General features: G+C 40.5%; 1 protein-coding gene and 1 pseudogene across 2 annotated transcripts in view; one reads left to right on the top strand and one right to left on the bottom strand.

Annotated features, from left to right (window-relative positions):
* Window positions 1–20,041, bottom strand: part of SPMAP2L (sperm microtubule associated protein 2 like) — a gene marked incomplete at both ends in the record, with an annotated part of 57,620 nt that overhangs the window by 34,818 nt on the left and 2,761 nt on the right. Inside the window, one exon of the mRNA XM_082838911.1 lies at window positions 5,670–5,700. Coding sequence (XP_082695037.1) covers window positions 5,670–5,700 — 31 coding nt within the window. The remainder of the gene's footprint in view (window positions 1–5,669; window positions 5,701–20,041) is intronic.
* LOC309961521 (small ribosomal subunit protein uS17-like) lies at window positions 12,311–12,784 on the top strand (annotated as a pseudogene). The gene has a single exon. The product of its transcript is annotated as a small ribosomal subunit protein uS17-like (transcript).

Raw genomic sequence — 20,041 nt, 5'->3', positions numbered from 1 at the left:
AAGGTTGCCTATCTCCACTTCATTTAGTTGTTTTTCTGGGGTTTTATCTTGTTCCTTCATCTGGTACATTGCCCTCTGCCTTTTCATCTTGTCTATCTCTCTGTGAATGTGGTTTTTGTTCCACAGGCTGCAGGATTGTAGTTCTTCTTACTTCTGCTGTCTGCCTTCTGGTGGATGAGGCTATCTAAGAGGCTTGAGCAAGTTTCCTGATGGGAGGGCCTGGTCACCACTGTATTCTTCTTATTGGGCCACAGAACCACATCAATTTATTTGATTCAAAGTAGATACTTTGTCCTAGAGTATGTAGGCACCATCCTCAAAAAGAATTATATCTGAGCTGCTGCTTCAGCTGTGCCTTCGGTAGGTTGTTCCATCATTCAGTGAGGCCAGCAGCTTCTCCAAAGTCCACAACTCCACAATCCAGAGGCCCTCCTTTCCACATGCTCTATTTTATGTGATTTGAAGAGTGCTAAAAAGTGCAAAGTATTCAAAAATATTGTGGACCCAAAATACTCACTTCTAAAATCATTAAAAATACAGTACATAATAAAACAAAGCTAAAATATATATAATATAACCAAGAGCATATTGTCTCCAGAAGAACCCAGGTAAAATGCACACTTAATGGCAAACTCCCACAATTTTCATATTAAGTAATTTAAGTAATTTTGTAAATGGCCTGATGGCATTGGATTCTGAAGAGACTGTATAGATAAATTTCAGACAGAATATCTGGCTTTGAGAAAACTATGAAACAGGCAAAATATACTCTGGGTACTGCTCATCCCCTGTTCTGCCCTACTCTGCTCCCTTGGACCTTCCCTGACTATTCTGAATCCACTGATAGCAGACACAGTTTGTGCTCCCCAAGTATCCATGTGATCCTTTACATTTCCCAGCCTCCTTTGCGGTTGTTTGAAGCCATGTGACCAGTTATGTCTACGTTCAGCAGAAGTGTTGGGTATCACTCCAGGGCAATGCACTTAAGAACTAGTTTCCTGGCGGGGGGGATGGGGAGGGATAAATTGGGAGACTGGGATTGACATATATACACTACTATATATAAAATAGATAACTAATAAGAACCTACTGTATAGCACAGGGAACTCTACTCGATACTCTGTAATGACCTATATGGGGAAAGAATCTTAAAAAAAAAAAGAGTTGATATGTGTATATGTATAAGTGATTCACTTTGCTATACAGCAGAAACTAACACAACATTGTAAATCAACTATACTTCAATAAAAATTTTTTTATAAAAGAGAGAGAACTAGTGTCCTCCTCCTCCCTCTCTCTTTTCCTGTTGCAGTGACCCTAGAAACTACATATTCTGTACAGCACAGCCAGCTAACTCACACTGGATCGTGACATGAGGGGTAAATAAACTTTTATTGCATCTAGTCATTGACAGTTTTGTACCTTGTTTGCTACTGCAGCATTGCCTATCCTATGCAGACTAATACACCACATATTTTACTATAGCTCATGTTATAATTATTTATGTACTTGCTTGGAGTTTGAAGGACCCAATAAATAACAACGCTTTTTGCCTACCACAATTAGTAACTAACTGAAAAATAGGCACAGAAGTCAGACAAGTAGAAAAAAAATACTTTCTCTGTTATTGATAAGATGATATTGAAGAGAGTCCTGCAGATCCCTGACATCCCTGTATTGAACTTGTCCCCCAAGGCTGCAAGCCTCCCCCTTCAGAGGCTAAGTTTGCTATGTGACAGAAAGCAGATCACAAAGATCATTCAGTGTAGATAAGCAGGTCCCAAAGAGAGAGGACCCAGAAGTGACCAGTTCTCTCTCCCAATCCCATCAAACAAATGTCACTTCTACCCCCTGGGGGGTCTAATTATGGGATAAGGAAAGAGGCCAGAAATACTCAAGGAAAGTGCTTCTATGTACAAAAAGGCAGGTGAGAGGAAAAGCATTCTCCCTAACACTTGCCTGAGCTCTCTAATAGGCTCTAAACTCTTTATGTTAAAATAAGCTCTGGCCCTGCCTGGTGTCAGGTAGGATTCGGGCAAACCCTTACATGAAGTCTTCCTAATTAAATGGTGATTGATGCATCATGAAGCTCCTTTTAAAAAGTGGGAGGAGGCAAGGGGGGATTAACAGGAACTCCCGAAGTTGTACAGTCACAAAACTGGGCCATCCATCCTGAAGATCAAGCTGAAATCTTTCAATCAGTTTATCTATTTCCATGTTACTCTCTGTTTAATTCAACAACTTTTGTTGTCCCTCAGCCTTTAGTAATGACTTATTTGCCCCTTAATGCCTTGCCTTAGCTGTGCTAGCAGAGAAATGCAAGTCAGGATTCTAGGCACACACCCAGGCCACAGTATTAACAATGGAACATTTCCCCTGAGGCCAGTGTGATGGCGGCAGCACTCAATCTTAGAAACATGGAACGTTTGATCCAACCATTTTTCTCATGTAAGAGATTATTATTCCAGTACCAACAATGGATATTCTGTGTTTTCTTATTTTTAAATGAAGTGCTATTTTCTTATCCCGGAGCAAGTTACTTAATTCTCTCAGCTTTCATTCATCTGTTCAACAAATATTTATTGAGCACTTACTATGTAACAAGTAGTGTTCTAGGACTGAGAGTATATAGGGGAACAAAACAGACAAAATCTTTGCCCTCAAGTCAGGGCGGAAAGACAATAATGAAAAAATAAATACATAGTATATAAGATGTCAATAAGAGCTACAAAGAAAAATAAAGTCAGTAAGGGGATGAGGAGTATGTAGAGGGGAACGGGGTTGCAATTTTAAATAGGGTGGTCAAAGAAGGCATCACTGATCAGCTTATATTTGAACAAGGATAAGGTATATAAACTTTTCAAGAAAAGATCATCCCATTGAAGCAGTGATAGCAAGTGCAAACACCCTGGGGCAGAAGCATGCCTATATGTCTGAAAAATAACAGGAGGCCAGTGCAGTTAGCCTCATTTGTAAATAAAAATAACTATATCCATCTTGGAGGGTTATGTTCCTAGCACATTCTAACCATGGAGTGAGTACTCAATAAATGTTAGTTCCTTTTTCCTTTCTCATTCACAGCACCTAGTATGATACCTTGCATGTATAATAGTAAATGCTCAGTAAATGCTAATTTAATTGAATTGAATTGGTATTTAATTGTTTAAAATATAAACTGAGTTTAAGCATCTTATAAGGGAAAATCATGGAACCATCAGTAAACCAGATAAAGTAATACATTTAAGATTTTTTAAACTGTGTTATGACTCAAAGAGTTTGCTAGATAAAATACAGGTTTGAAGGCAGTAAGAACAGTATACCGCTTCTACACCCTTTTCCCCCAGTGTCATATTCTGGACTCTTCTAACTACCCCCTTTCCTATTGCAACTAACCTATCTGCATTTTGTCCCTCAGGACTACTCTGATGCTTACCTCAAGGGTTCCCAGCCTAAAGTTCCCCAAACCTTAGGAGATCTATGAGGACAATAATGGGAGTCCACAACCTTCAGAACATCTCAGAAAATCAAATGGAATCTGACACCACCCACTAACAGGCTGTTGAGGCTCCCCAAAACACCAAATTTGTTTCTGAACTATATCAACTCCATACATTACTTCACACTGATAGAAGACTCTGTTTAGTATTTTTGCATGTCCTTAATTTTTTTTTAAGTTAACAAATATAATGAACAATAACAACAAAAAATATTTCCAAACATGAAATCATGGTGGTGGATTGAGATAACCAAAAGATCCTTTCATGGTGAAAGTTTGAGATCTGCTATGTAATTGATACAATGCAATCCCTAAGACATGTTACTGTCAGGAAACAATGAAGACACTGTCCATTGCCAGAAGGAAAAAAAAACCCCCAAAACTACACCCTTACTCAATAAAACAATGGTTTTGACATGCAGGTACTGTTTGAACCCTGCTGAGACAGCCTGAGCCAACTCCAGGGGAGGTGGCTTGGTAGAGGAAAACAGCAAGCCTTAGTGCAGACAGAACATTTTATTATATATTAATCTTTGCAAGCAAGTCAGCTTCTGGCTCCCATCATCACCTCCAAGCCAAGATTTCCCTCCCTACCTTTTCTTCATCAGCTAAACAATATTCTTTTAATGTATCATTTTACACAAGACAGTTGACAGTTTCCTCGTTTATTCCTATAGATACTTAAATTGGATTGTTACTTCTATTGGAAATTATCTCATTAACATCTGCTAATCCTATGTGGAGGTCTGACTAATATCTCTCCTTTTCATTCACTTATTGTGTATTATGTCACCATAGCTACATCTGCAACCTACATCTCTTCATCTTAAGGCAGGCTTCCCTTCTCTCTCAGGTATTATATTACCTCACAATGTCTAGTCGTGATCCTGTGCAGAAACAAGAAAATGTGGTCGAAGGATTTTAACTCTTGAAGGCAAATTTTTTTTTAATAAGGATTCCCTTGCTGTTCCATGTCTTCATTGATAATTAGTCTCCTACAGTTTGACAACAGCTAAGAAAGTTTTGGAAATCCTTACCTTGGGTGCAGAGCAATAAATATATGTTTATATAGCAACAATTATGGAAATGATTTCAGGTCTGAATTGATTGGGTAACTCAAATAATTCTCTCTGTCAGTCAAAATGCTCTTTTACACTTGACTATTTTGCTTATATTCAGAAAATATTTTCTTTTATAACAATCAGGTACAGCACATTTGTTTAACAACATTGTTTGAGAGGACTGGGACAGGGATAGAAAATGGAGATAGAACAATTTTCTCACAGAATCAAACCAAATTAAGCAATAAAACAAAAGCAACAAGTAGTATAACAGTAAAAACAAAGACATTTTAAAAACACTCTCTTGGGCTTCCCTGGTGGCACAGTGGTCGAGAGTCCGCCTGCTGATGCAGGGGACACGGGTTCGTGCCCCGGTCCGGGAAGATCCTACATGCCGTGGAGCGGCTGGGCCCGTGAGCCATGGCCGCTGAGCCTGCGCGTCCGGAGCCTGTGCTCCGCAACGGGAGAGGCCACAACAGTGAGAGGCCCGCGTAACGCAAAAAAATAAAATAAAATCTGATATTATTTACTTCTCATCTATATGAGCCATTGATATGAACCCTTGGTATTTTCTCTTTAATGATTCTATTCTGTTACCTCTTCTAAGTATATCTTAGCCAAACCAAGAGTAAGCATCTATTTTCAGGAGGCATCTAGTTTATACACTGTATGTACACACATACACACTTTTTTTTTTCATAGAGGTCACTTTCTTGAAATTTCATTAACTACTGAATTTGAATTAGAGGCAAGAGGAGACTGGGATACATTAACTTGGAGCTTCACAAAATCTATGACATGAGATTGTCAGTGCAGAATCCCAAGTCCCTTAAAGGTTCAGCCCTATTATGTGACACACATAGCATTGAGCAAACAAGTAAGCACTGAGTGAATATAAGAAGAGTTCTCCTAAATCTTCATTTTAATCACTTCACCTCTCTTCTTTCCTTTTTCCCACAGGAATTACCATGAGAAAAGGGCCTTATGACAAAGGGAAAGCATAGGAATCTTCTCAAAACCCCCAAGACAGGCTTTCACCTCAAATGCCCCAGATTGAGTGCCCCATTCAGCTAGTAAAGTCTGGGAAAATGGTACTATATCTATAGTCTTACCATTTCCTTACAAAGTCACAGGGACTAGGATCTGCAAAAAGAAAAGTAAAAGCAAAAATTAGATTCAGTAAGAATCAAATATACGATAAAAATAGCCATCACAAATCAATAAACAAAGGAACTAGGAAAAGTAACTATTTAGGGGAAAGACCAAATTAAATATATCACACTACTTTATCAAAGTAAACCACAGGTAAATCAAAGATTAAATTTAAAAAAAAATTGAATTAGAGCAAAAATAAGAGAATACCTACTTAATCACTGGATTTTAATCTGCATTAAAGGTGACAGACGATACAGAGGAAACATACAGATTAAAATATTTAAAACAAAACTTCTGTGTGTCAAAAAATAAAACTTAGAATAAAAACTTGGAGAAATATTTGGTAAAATGATAAAGGCTTTATAGTCTTAATAACTGAAGAGTATAAAAGGATAGATGAATAAGGAAAACACTAAGGAAGGTGTCAAAAGTTAAATGGACAAAGAAGAGGAATTCATCTATGGAGACACAAAGGGCTAATAATCATAAGAAAAAGTTCAAACTTGCTTGTAATCAAAACAATGCAAATAAAAAATGAGATTTTTAAAAACTATCAAATGAGCAAAAGTTTTTTACAAAGGATAACAATGCAGGGACTTCCCTGGTGGTCCAGTGGTTAAGACTTTGTGCTTCCACTGCAGTGGGCACAGGTTCAGGTTCAATCCCTGGTCAGGGAACTAAGATCCCACAGGCCACAAGGAGCAGCAAAAAAAAAAAAACAATGCTGGAGGGGTAAGATGAAATGAGTACTTGCATGCTGCTGGTGGATATTTAAATCAGTACACTTTGTGAAAAATAATTTGGTAGTACGAGTCAGCAATGCTTATACTCCTTAATCCAATTCTACTTCTAAACATGTACCCTAAAGAAATAATTCCAACTGTGGGCAAAGATTTATGCACAAAAATGTTAATGGTGGTATCTTTAACAGTAGAAAGCTGGATACACCTGAACTATTCAAAACAGACAAAATGGAAGCAAATTAAAATTCATGTTTAGAGCAACTTCCCTGGTGGCACAGTGGACATGGGTTTGATCCCTGGTCCGGAAGATCCCACATGCCGTGGAGCAACTAAGCCCATGTGCCACAACTACTGAGCCTGCGCTCTAGAGCCCGTGAGCCACAACTACTGAGCCCGTGTGTCACAACTACTGAAGCCTGTGCGCCTAGAGCCCGTGCTCTGCAACAAGAGAAGCCACTGCGATGAGAAGCCCGTGCACAGCAGTGAAGAGTCGCCCCTACTTGCCGTAACTAGATAAAGCCCGCACACAGAAACGAAGACCCAGCGCAGCCAAAAATAAATAAAATTAAATCTTTAAAAAAAAAAAATTATGTTTAGAAGTTTTTTTTTTACTGTTGGAAAATACAGGCCAAATTATCCAAAGGCCTATTGTAATAGGGCCTCATTATGACAAATTGTTCCAGACAGTTTCTCCTTGGGAGTTTTTGTTTTTTTTTTTGTTTTTTTTTTTTGTTTTTGTTTTTGTTTTTTTCCGGTACGCGGGCCTCTCACTGTTGTGGCCTCTCCCATTGCGGAGCACACGCGCCGGACGCTCAGGCTCAGCGGCCATGGCTCACGGGCCCAGCCGCTCCGCGGCATGTGGGATTTTCCCGGACCAGGGCACGAACCCATGTCCCCTGCATCGGCAGGCGGACTCTCAACCACTGCGCCACCAGGGAAGCCCTCCTTGGGAGTTTTTAATCATGTCTGGGAGTCCACCCTCTGGAGTGTTTGGGGTAAAGGAAAGTGGGTGTGCTCTGGCATCAGACAGACATGGCTCAAACCCCAGTTTTGTTACTTACTCAGCTGTACAATCTTGGGCAAATTCCTTAACTTCTCTGAGACTCAGTTTCCTCTCCTCAGATAGGAGGATAATGGGTAGGTGTGTGTAAAGATTAGTGACATGTATGTAAAACACCCTGCATATAATAGATGCAGACAGTAGATGAATGGTAGAATTATTAGTTACAACTTTAGTGCATCAATGTAGGAGCACTGTAGGAAACACAGCACTCAGGTATTGATTGGGTTTCTAGTATGTGCAGCCTGATGCCAAAGTTGAGAGAACAAAATTGATAAGATACGGTTGGTTTCTCTTTACAAGGAATTTACAGCCCACTAGGAGATAGGCTATGACCTTAAAAAAAAAAAAAAAAGTAAATGAAAATTTTGAGTTCGGCTATTTTCTATTAGTCTCCTTTTAAGGCTAAACTGACTCAGACGTAAGGAAGAGGGGAGGGTAGTCTACAAAAATGCCCTTGTACACAGTCATGCTGTCCCTCATGAAAGATACAGCACTTGTTTTGTGGATTTTGATGCATCACCAAGCTTGGTTTCCAGCTTTATATACACAAGTCAGAGTCAATATAACACTGAGTTAATCCTAAAATAACTTCTACAAATGCTGGTAATACGAATGAATTATGCTATTTCCTTTTGCCCTTTCATGCTATAATTTCTCCCACAGGTAGAGCTTTCATGCTTCATTTTAGAAACACATTTTTGATGTTATCTCATCAACTGGCAGGAAGGAATAGCTCTCAGGTGGCCATTGTGTCAGCTATGTCCCAAGCAAAGCAGTATTACAACGGTTTCCAAACTTGTCTGCACATTAGAATCACCTGGAAATCTTTTAAAAATTTTGGGTCCCAGCCCAGTTAAGTCACAACCTCAGGGGGTGGGACAAGCACTGGTATTTTTTGAAGCAAACAGCTTTAGGGAATACTATAATATTGTTTAATGGATAGGACCACTGGCTCTGGAATCAGACTGCCTAGAACCAAATCCTGGCTCCAACCTCTGATCTTGGGCAAGTTTACTAAAGCTCTCCATACTTTAGTTTTCTCACGGTCATGTACCACAAAAGGTTGTTGTCTGAAAGTTAAATAAGATAATACATGTAAAGCACTCTGCATAGTGCCCAAAACATAGTAAATATACAATAAATCATAGCTATAATCCTAAAAATTTAAAAATTAAGATTAATTTATTTTAAATGCTTAAATTTCTGTAAATAAAAAAAAGTTTAAGTAACTGTTAAGTTTCAGTAATTGTAAAGTTTAAGTATTGGGTTGACCAAAAAGTTCATTTGGGTTTTTCTCCAACACCTTATAGAAAAACCTGAATGAACTTTTTGGCCAACCCAATAATTTACTATTAAAGATTCCACCTATGAAAATTAATGAAATGAGAACCTAATTGTGATCATGTACTCACATGTATTTTCATTGGTTTCCTTATGTATTTATACCCTCCCCTCATTTCTAAATGAATTTTAGATTGCTTACATAAACGCATATAATACAATAGGATATTATCTGTTTTAAGATGAAAAATTCAAGGAGAGATAGAAAAATAGTGGAGGGAGAAGAGAAAGGAAAATAAAATGAAACAAAAGGAAGAATGTATAATTAAAGCCTTGTACAGTTATATCTGAACATTCTAATTCTACCATTGAAAGCAAAAAACATCAACTTTCCCTAATATTGAAATCTGAAAGAAACTTCTCTTGTGAGGTCTCAACGGTGTTATACACACACAAAATAAATTATAGGACTTGAGAATGAAAAGGTGAAGAGAATCCTATTTTCTTAGTTTTCTTCCTTCTTTAAACTTTACTCTTGATATATGCGTTTCATGAAACCATGATAAATTTTAAAAAATAAGAAGTTTTCAGTAGAGCACCATAAATAACTGAGTATAAGGAAAGATTTTGTTCCCCAAAATTATTCCTCAGAAACGAGGTTACCTTGCATGCAAGTTCTTATAAATCTCATCTTATGAGACACTCTCTCAATTACTTTATTTTCCCAACAAAGAAATGAGAAACGAAAACATATCAGCCTGAAACAACTTCAATTAATGCTAAAATAATTATAGAGTTCTCCCTACAATTTAAATTTAAATTTAAATCAGTATTTAAAAAGAGGGATGAAGTAAAGAAATTTAAAACAGATTTAATAATTATTCTTGGGGATATGCTTTTGTAATCCTAAGCATTGGATGTTGCTCTAAATAATTAAACATCATTTTAAAAAGCAAAATAGAAACACAAAGAATGAGGTAGTTGTATTGTGCAGATAAAAGTACAGCTACAGAATGAATTTTTTTTAAAGTTCTGTTACATTACATGAATGGGTTCTGATGGCTTGTTACATAATTTCTAGTGACAGCATAAAACACAGGTTCAAAAAGTGCCTATCTTATCCCTAATGATATAATGGAATCTAGGCAAAGAACGAAACTGGCTGCTGAAACCACCTGGTGAAAGGTGGATGGGGAACTTTACCATGGAGGGGTTGAGCCAACCTCACCTGAACTCACTCATCAATCTTAGAACCACCACAAACGTCAGAGCCTGACACCGTATGCCCCCAACCGTGGCACCACCTATGAAAAATTCTTGCTTGAAACTATTTTCAGTCTAAGCAAGCCTCTTAAGCTATATGCTTTGCAAAAAAAAGGGGAGCTAGAAGAGCAAGTTAAAGACGTCACAAAGAACAAATTAAATTCAGAATATGGTATATTTTACCCAAAGTTTCTAACAAATGTGTTTGAAAAAGGGAGAGAGGATTAGGGTAGGTGTTAAAGAGTAACAGAGGGACTTCCCTGGTGGTCCAGTGGTTAAGACTGTGCTTCCACTGCAGGGGGTGCAGGTTCCATCCATGGTCTGGGAACTAAGATCCCACATGCCACTCAGTGTGGCCAAAAAAAAAAAAAAAGAGTAACAGAGAAGAGACAATGTGTGGCCCTTGTGTGAGGGCTAATTCAAACTAACCAACTGTAAAAATACACTTTTGAGACAATTAAGGAAGCTTAAATATTTAGCGGGTATTAGACGGTATTAAAGAATAATTGTAAATTTTAAGTGTAAATAATGGCATGATAATTATGGGTTTTTTAAAGTCCTTAGCAATGAGAAAGGCATATAAGATACTTATGGGCAAAATGAAATGGTGTCTAGTATTTTCTTTAAAACAACTTGTCTGATGAGGCCCATGAGTGATGTTGCACAAGCAGATGACAGGTTCCCCAGCAAAGGCAGAATCAGACTAACAAGGCAGCTTCTGGAACTGTGCTGTTAAGTACAATGCCTGGTACAATAAGTATTTGTTCAATAAATTAATAAATTTATCCTTCAAGAAAAAAAAATACTCAGCCATAAAAAGAAACAAAATTGGGTCATTTGTAGAGACGTGGATGGACCTAGAGACTGTCATACAGAGTGAAGTAAGTCAGAAAAACAAATATCGTATATTAATGCATATATGTGGAAGCTAGAAAAATGGTACAGGTGAACTGGTCTGCAAGGCAGAAATAGAGACAGAGATGTAGAGAACAAACGCATGGACACCAAGGGGGGAGAGCAGGGGGTGGGGGGAATGAATTGGGAGACTGGGACTGACATATATACACTAATATGTGTAAAATAGATAACTAATAAGAATCTGCTGTATGAAAAATAAATAAATTAAAAAAACAACCAAACAAAAAAACTTGTCCTACAGGAAGCCCCAAAATGTGTGTGTGTGTGTGTGTGTGTGTGGTAGGGAGGGTTGGTAAGAGAATACCTAGATGAAATGAGATTAGCAAAATGTTAATAATTATTAAAACTAAGTGATGGGTGTACGGGGGTACACTATAACATTCTCTATTTTGGGTGTGTTTGAAACTTTCTATAATAAAACTCTTAAATTTTCTATCTCAAATAACTTAAGAAATAAAAATGATTTTCCTGGAAAAAGTGTTAAATTACTCAAAAGGTAACTCTAGTGATGTCAAGCATGCAAGTGAAAAAGTTGAATAAAACTGCTTTTCCATGAAATGTAACGTTAGAAATAAGAACTATTTCTAAATTATATCATTGATTTTAATGTTATTTTAATTTTATAGGTGTTAATATAAATTAACACCTTTCTAAATAAACATTTGTCTAACTATCTTTCTTCCTAAAAGTTTATCTATTCAAATTGGCTAGAGTTTTTCCAAATTTCCTTATATTCAAGAATATATAGTAATCTCATTTTGGCAACATCTTGCTGTATCAAATTAAGCAGCTGTATTAAAATCCAGATTCTCAGCACTAGAATTCTCATTTCACTAGGAAGGAAACAGACATGCAGCTATGGCAAAACCAGAACTAACCTCCTAGTTTAGTGCCCTTTCCAGTGGCATCAAGCTCCCTCTTCTACTATGTGCTCAAATTGAAATCCCCAGTATGTGGGTGGAGCCGTGACTCAGGCACAGCAGTGTTCAAGCATTCACATTTCTTTGGGGGCAGGGGCAGGATTTCAAACATCCAATCCATCCTTGGGGCAGATCTTCCTGAGTACAACTCCAGTATCACTCCCTGTTCCTAAAATATTTCCCAGCTCCTTTTTCCTAGAGAGTAACAGCTGTGCTTCTTTTCTCCATTCTCCATTCTCTTCTCCTGTATAGCCACTGCAGTATTTCACAGGCTTTGGATCAAACTAACAGGGCTTTGAATGCTGGTCCCACCACTACATGCCCACAGACAAATGCTGAGTCTCAGATTCCTCATCTGTAAATTGAGGACAAAAATACTTTGCAGAACCTTTTTTCAGGCAGCTTGGAAGATGGCGGACATTCAGACTGAGCGTGTCTACAGAAAGCAATTGACCATCTTTCAAAATAAGAAGAGGGTCCTGCTTGGAGAAACTGTCAACGAGAAGCTCCCGCAATACAACAAGAACATCAGTCTGGGCTTCAAGACACCGAAGGAGGCCACTGAGGGCACTTACATTGACAAGAAATGCCCTTTTACTGGTAATTTCTCCATCTGAGGGAGGATCCTGTCTGGCTTGGTGACCAAGTTGAAGATGCAGAGGACCACTGTCATCTGCCGAGACTACCTCCACTACATCCGAAAGTACAACCACTTCGAGAAGCACCACAAGAACATGTCCGTGCACCTTTCCCCCTGCTTCAGGGACATCCAGATCGGCGACATTTACACAGTGGGTGAGGGATGGCCCCTGAGCAAGACGGTATGCTTCAATGTGAAGGTCTCCAAGGCTGCCGGCACCAAGATGCAATTCCAGAAGTTCTAAGACTGGACCCCTGCCCACTGTGCCAAACAAAATAAAATTATTTTCCCAGTCAAAAAAAACAAAACAAAACTTTGCAGGGTGGTACAAGAATGGGAGATAATTGTATGTAGAGGTAGAGTGTCTGGTTATGGTTGGACTGAAGGCCACATCACTCATCTGGGCTCTAATTACATATTTTGTTATGTTTATGTCTATATTATTTCCCTAAGCTTGTAAACATGTGAGGAAAGACTGCTTTATTTTGTAGTCCTCACAGCACATAACATACACAGTTGAATAGATAGAATAGACAGGCCCACTATTTATAAAACACTATAATATCTATTGAGCACTTACAATGTGCCAAGCACTGTGCTGAGCTCCTTCCCCTCACTATCTTCCTATCTACTTCCCTTGTCACCCATAGCACCTAGCACAGGTAGAAGTGTGGTGGTAAAGTGGAGCAGGGTGTGGGATTGCCTGCCTGGGCCCAATCTCTGCTCTGTTACTGTGTGTGTGGCCTTTGGCAAGTCACTTACCTCCTCTCTGCCTCAGTTTCCTCATCTGCAAAGTGGGGACACAAATAGCACTTTCACCAAAGGGTTGTTTTAAAGATAAAATGAGATGGTGTTAAATACGTAGGACACTCAATGGACCTAAGTTGCTGTGAGCTGAATAACGACGACTGGGTGAATCCAGACCACGTCCATAAGAATGACTTTTATGCGGAATTCATCTCGACTTCCTAAGCTTTGGACTAGAGAAGGGTCAAGATAAAGTCCCTGTCCTCCCCTCAAGCAGCTCGCCTTTCAGGTGGACAGACAGACAATAAGCAGGTGAACAATTTCAGACGGTGGTGAGCACCGGAAGAAGATAAACTAGCATGACGTTCACTGCGTGGAAGGAAGGGGGCACCTAGTTTAGGGAGATAGGGAAGCGTCTTCGGAGGAAGTGACACTCTACCTGTGGAAATGAAAGACAAGAAAGGGCCAGATATAGGAGAGGGGAGAAAGGGAAATGAGAGAGGAAGAGCATTTCAGACCAAGAAACAGCAAGTGTGAAGGCTCTGAGGTGAAATTAAGAGAAAGGCGCAGCAAGACAGCAGTCAGGGTGGCTGGAGGGAAGGGAGCAAGGAAGAGGAGAGCAGGATTTGTGGTGAGGCCAGATCACAATGAGCCCTGGAGGAGTTTGGCTCTTATTATAAGGCCAACAGGAAGGAGCCTCTAAAGGATTCTGAGCAGAATGATGAATAGCATCTCCCTTTAAGAGACAATCAGAACGTTATGGCTGTGTTATGCCCTTTAGATGTTTGTTTTTTTTTTTTTTTTTTTTTTGCGGTACGCGGGCCTCTCACTGTTGTGGCCTCTCCCGTTGTGGAGCTAAGGCTCAGCAGCCATGGCTCACGGGCCCAGCCGCTCAGCGGCATGTGGGATCTTCCCGGACCAGGGCACGAACCCGCGTCCTCTGCATCGGCAGGCGGACTCTCAACCACTGCGCCACCAGGGAAGCCCTAGATGTTTGTATTTTATTCCGCAGCAAACAAACCACACTGCTCCTGTTGCCACTGGAGCCAACAGTGGGATCATCTGGCTTGTGCTCCAAGCCATCTGCTGGGGAAGGCTGCCATCTGCTGGGAGGAAGCATGATTAAAAAGCTGTTGTTCCCTGATGGGGACTGAGGCACTCCTACACGGGGATTCCCGCTGCGTGTAGAAGTAAAGCGTTTTGTAACACGATAAGGATGAAATGTCAAAGTATAACTACTCTCCACTTGCCCTCTACCCTGCCTCCTTAAGGAGCCCGTGTGTGAGCTGCTCAGCCTCAGGTACGAACGGGATACCACTGACCTATAAAGGAAAGGCAGGGAACACCTCTCAGGACAGAACTAGGGGGCACAGGCGGGCAAGAGAGAGGCAAGCTGCAGCTTGAGAGAAAGAGGAAAGGTATTCGTGGGGAACAGCTGACATGGTGACTGGGACTTGGGAAGAGATGTGCCTCAAGAACATTTCAGCAGGATTTGCTCTGTGTTAGATGGTAGAATTCCCTTGAAGGTACTTCGGTAAGACCTAGGTTATTTCTCAAAGCTTTCTGAAGTAAAATTTGCGCTTGTTTTTAGGTACACTATGGTTTTGAAGACCGGTCTTAAAGCAGTCCAGGTCTATGCTGGGTATGACCATGTAAACAGACATTGGGATGTTCTCTGACATGACAGATTAAGCTATATAATCATTACTACTATTCATTCTTCCTCAATCCTCTCCTAGGCACAGCTCCCCACTGCCTTAGCTCAGGGTCATTTGGGCAAGAGATAGGGGAATGTGGGAAAGGGTTTTGCTTGAGGGTGAGAAGGCAGAGGCAGGAAGAGGGCAAGCCCTTCCATCTGGTTCAACAACAACAAAAACTGGGACCTCCATGCAAACTAGAGCTCAAAAATATCACATCACCAAGCTAACTATTAAGTTGTGTCTCCTCTCACACCCCCTCGGTCTGCATTTTTGTGACCTTTTTCTCTTGTTTCAAATATATGTTTCATGTTCATTTTCACCTGATTTCATCTGTGTCAAGATAGCACTGGCAACTGAGTAGGCACTAAGAAAGCTGGGTTTATAACTCATACCATACACCAGGATAAATTCTAAATGGATCAAAGATTTCAATGTTTAAGAAAAGAAAACCCATGGTGAATTCTTTCATCACCTAGAAGTAGAAAGAGACATTTCTAATTATGATTCAATACAGAAGCCATAAAAGAGGTCAGTACTGCCATTTAACTCAGAAAAATGAAGTGACGGTCCTATAGGATACTCCAGTCCACTTTACTTTCTATGCCAGGGATGTGTTGAGGATGTGTTTGGCCTCCCCAACCACACTGACAGTCCAAGGATGGGATCCACGTCTTATTCATCTACAGCTCAGTGCCTATGCCCTGAACATAGTAAGTGCTCAATAAAGTTTAACAGTGACAGTGATGATTAGTGACGACACATTAGTAAGGTGTTAGAATGATGGAACTTACTCTACAATATACATTTTTTAAATGTGCACACAACCAAAACTGCCATGTCTCAGTCATCTCAACACCCTCACAGGACACAGAAGAGTGCCTTAGTATATTCTCAGTAAACGTCTTTCATATGAAGGAACGCTTGAGTGAGAGGGGCAGGGTGACATGCTGACTACATATGGCCTAATGTTTACATTATTTTATGTAAATAATATATAAATATACTCGTTGCTTATTGAATTAACATAAAGACTTACTGGAATTTTTAACAAGGAAAATCTAGAAGATAAATTCAGAAGATAGAAGCTTTAAAGTAGTCCTTTCTAAAGCAAAGTCTGAAAACTTTCTATACCGGGACTTCAGGGGGGCTATTGTGGGGCAGCACAGACAGGCAAGGCCCTCTAAAAGGTAGGCTTTCCCACCCTTTAAAAACATGGGCTGAGATCTGAACAGGAATTAACCACGAGATGATCCTAGGAAAACAATAAACATCTAGGGAGAGAAAACCACCCATGCAGATTCTGAAGCAGGACCAAGTATGGGATTGGCCTTTTAGGGGAAGAGAAAAGAAGCCAGTGTGACTGGGGCAGAGTGAGCAGTAGGGAAAGTGGTAGGGAGTGAGGTCAGAGAGCCCGTGGAGCTCTAGAGACCCCTACAAAAGGTTTGGGTTTATCCTAAGAGCAATGGGACACCACAGGAAGGATAATATAGTAAGGGAAAGATGTGATCCAATTTGGTTTTTAAAATATCCCCTCTGGCTAAGGTAGTAAAGACCTGAAAGGGAACAAGAGCAGAAGCAGGGAGACTACTCAGGAGGAGAACGTAGAAATCCAGGTGAGAAATGACTGTAAGCAGGATGAGTGGGATGATGACCGTAAATGACCGCAAGTAGCAGAGGAAATGAATGAATTCAGGAAATGGTCTGGAAAGAAAACAAAGAGAACTTACATTGGATGCATTGGATTTGAGGGTGAAGAAAAAGGAATCAGGGAGAAATAGATTTTGGCGGGGGGGAAATCTTCAGTCTTCAGTTGGAAGACCAAAGGAGGAACAAGATTGGGAGGAAAGTCAAGACTTCTGTCTCAAAGCATATTATATTTGAGGTGCCTATGATACATCCAAATGAAGATGTCCAGTAGGCAGTTGAATACAAAAGTGTGGGACTTTAAAAACATGAGCAGACCAAAGAGTGTATTTTTGGCAGAGTGATCCGGTACACCTTTATAAGGAGGTGACAAATACTTGAGGGAAGAGTGTCCTGGCAGAGGAAAAAGCAAGTGGAATGATCGAGGTGGGAGCAAGGAGGCCCACGTGGCTGGAGAGCAGAGGCAGTGGGGAGAGTGGTGGGACATGAGGCTGGAGAGGCAGGTCAGATCATGTGGGCCTAGTAGGCTTACTTAGGACTTTAGACTACAAACTCTGCAAGATAAGAACTCCCTCTGGAGAGGTGAGAGCAGGAGAGTTGTGCGTAATTTATGTTCTAAGGGATCCCTGTGACTGCCACATGAACCATGAACTGGTGGAAATGATGTGGGGAAGGCATGAATGTCGCAAGAGTGGAAGCTACTGAAGCAGACCAAGCAAGAGATGATAGTGGCTTACAAAGGTGATGAATGCTTGGATGTTAAGAATGGTCATTGTCGGGCTTCCCTGGTGGCACAGAGGTTGGGAATCCGCCTGTCAATGCAGGGGACGGGGGTTCGTGCCTCGGTCCGGGAAGATCCCACATGCTGCAGAGTGGCTGGCCCCGTGAGCCATGGCCGCTGAGCCTGCACGTCCGGAGCCTGTGCTCCACAACGGGAGAGCCCACAACAGTGAGAGGCCCCGCGTACCGCAAAAAAAAAAAAAAAAAAAAAAAAAAAGAATGGTCATTGTCATGACATATTTCAAAATTAGGGTTTGCTAATGGCTTGGAGGCAAAGTGTAAGGGAAAAACGGGTGTCAAGAATGACTCCAAGGTTTTTGACCTGAGCACCTGGATGAATGAATTGTGGTGCCATTTGCTAAAATGGGGAACAGTGGAGGAAGAGCAAGTTTGGGGGCAGAAGTAAGAGTTCAGTTATGGATATGTTAAATTTTACATTTCTACTAGATGTTCGAGTAGGGCTGTTAAAGAGACAATTGGTTACAAAACTCTGGAGCTCAAGAAAGAAATGGAGGCTGGAGATAATTTGGGAAGTCATCAGCATGCAGTTAAAGCCACAGAACTGATGACATCATCCAGGGAGCAAGGAAAGTTCTAAAGAATCTGAGAGAACTGAGCCATCGCCCACTTCAACCTAGAGGCTGGGAAAACAAAGATGATCTAGCAAAGGAAACTGAGTCAGGAGCATTCAATGAGGTAGGATGACAATGAAGTGGTATCCCAGAAGTCAAGTAGAGAAAGACTTCCAAGAAACAGGGAGTGAATGTGTCAAACAAGTAAGATGAGGATGAAGAATTAGCCATTGAATTTGGCAAGGTAGAGATCATTGTGATCTCAACAAGAGCAACTTCAGCTAAGTAGAGGGGATAAAAGCTTAAGTCGGTTCTCAAGAGAACGGGAAGAGAGGATGGAGACAATAACTCATAAACTATTTTGAGGAATTTTCCTCTAAAAAGGAGCAGAGTATAGGAGTGGTATCTGGAGGGGTACATGGGGTTAAGGGAAGGTTTGGTTTCTTCAAGATAGGAGTTATTGTTGCATGTTCATGTGCTCATGGGAATGATCCAGTGGAGAGGGAAATAAAATGATGTGGGAAAGAGAGGGGCTAATTTTAGGGGCAAAGAGCTTAAAATTAGGTGGAATAGGATTCAACATACAGGTTGAGAGAATGGCCTCTGGTAAGAACAAAGACAGCTTGTCTATTATTAACAGGACAAAAGGTAGAGTATATATGTATAGATCCTGGTAGTTTGGTAGGTTCCATGTTAGCAAATGAATTGATTAGGGAAATGTAGTATGACTGCCACACAATCACTGAGAGCAATGAAAGCACACTTGAAGTTCAAGGTCATGGATTTAAAGATCAGTCAACATAGTTGTTTGTTTTCCCTTGTCATCTTTTTTTTTTTTTTTTTTGCATCTTTTCAAGTGCAGGCAAGAATTGGATTTAACTAAGCAAGAATGACAAGAGGGAGAGACAAGGGAGCTAATACTTGCAAGGAAGTGATTCCATTGGTAGACTATGGACTAAGGTAAGGAGAGACAGAAGGACATAAGGTAGTAAGTGGTATATAATGAACAGTTGATAGCATCAGTGGATTAGAGGTCCCTTTGAAGCTGAAGAATTGAGAGGGTACAAGGAGGAGTAAGTGAGCTGGAAAGATAGATGTGCTTAGAGATTAGAGTGCTTGAAACAGACATTTTGGAAGTGCTACAGCAATTGACATTATCAAAGGCTAATGCAGTGGGTGTCTAAGATGCAGTGAAGGATCCCATCATTCAAAGTGAAGAGGTCAAAGAACTAAGAAGGCAAATGGATCACCTATACTGAAATATCCACACAAAAAGGAGACAAAAGGGTTGGCGGTGGGAGAAAGACAGTAAACTAGAGCAGTTTCAGTGGAGTGGAGGAGAAAGACGCCTAACTAGGTGGGTAGAGAAGAGAATGGCAAGCAAGAAAAAAGAGTGAGTGAGTACAGATAACTCTTTTGACAAGCTCTGCAGTGACTTGCAGAAAAATGGGGCTGATGGTGCGAGAAGGAAGGGTCTGAAGAAGACACGGGGTTAAGGGTTATTTCAAGATAGAAGATTCTGCTCAACATCATTAATCATTAGAGAAATGCAAATCAAAACTACAATGAGATATCATCTCACACCAGTCAGAATGGCCATCATCAAAAAATCTACAAACAGGGGCTTCCCTGGTGGCGCAGTGGTTGGGAGTCCGCCTGCCAATGCAGGGGACGCGGGTTCATGCCCGGGTCCGGGAGGATCCCACATGCCGCGGAGTGGATGGGCCCGTGAGCCATGGCCGCTGGGCCTGTGCATCCGGAGCCTGTGCTCCGCAGCGGGAGGGGCCACATCAGTGAGAGGCCCGCATACAGCAAAAAATAATAAAAAAAAATAATAAAATAAAAAAAAATTTAAAAATCTACAAACAATACATGCTGGAGAGGGTGTGGAGAAAAGGGAACGCTCTTGCACTGTTGGTGGGAATGTAAATTGATACAGCCACTATGGAGAACAGTATAGAGGTTCCTTAAAAAACTAAAAATAGAACTACCATACGACCCAGCTATCCCACTACTGGGCATATACCCTGAGAAAACCATAGTCCAAAAAGAGTCATG

This window comes from Leucopleurus acutus (genome assembly GCF_964270905.1).
Source record: "Leucopleurus acutus genome assembly, chromosome: 4".
NCBI lineage: Eukaryota > Metazoa > Chordata > Mammalia > Artiodactyla > Delphinidae > Leucopleurus > Leucopleurus acutus.
The sequence above is the reverse complement of the archived record's forward strand: the minus strand, read 5'-3'. Positions and strand labels throughout refer to the sequence as shown.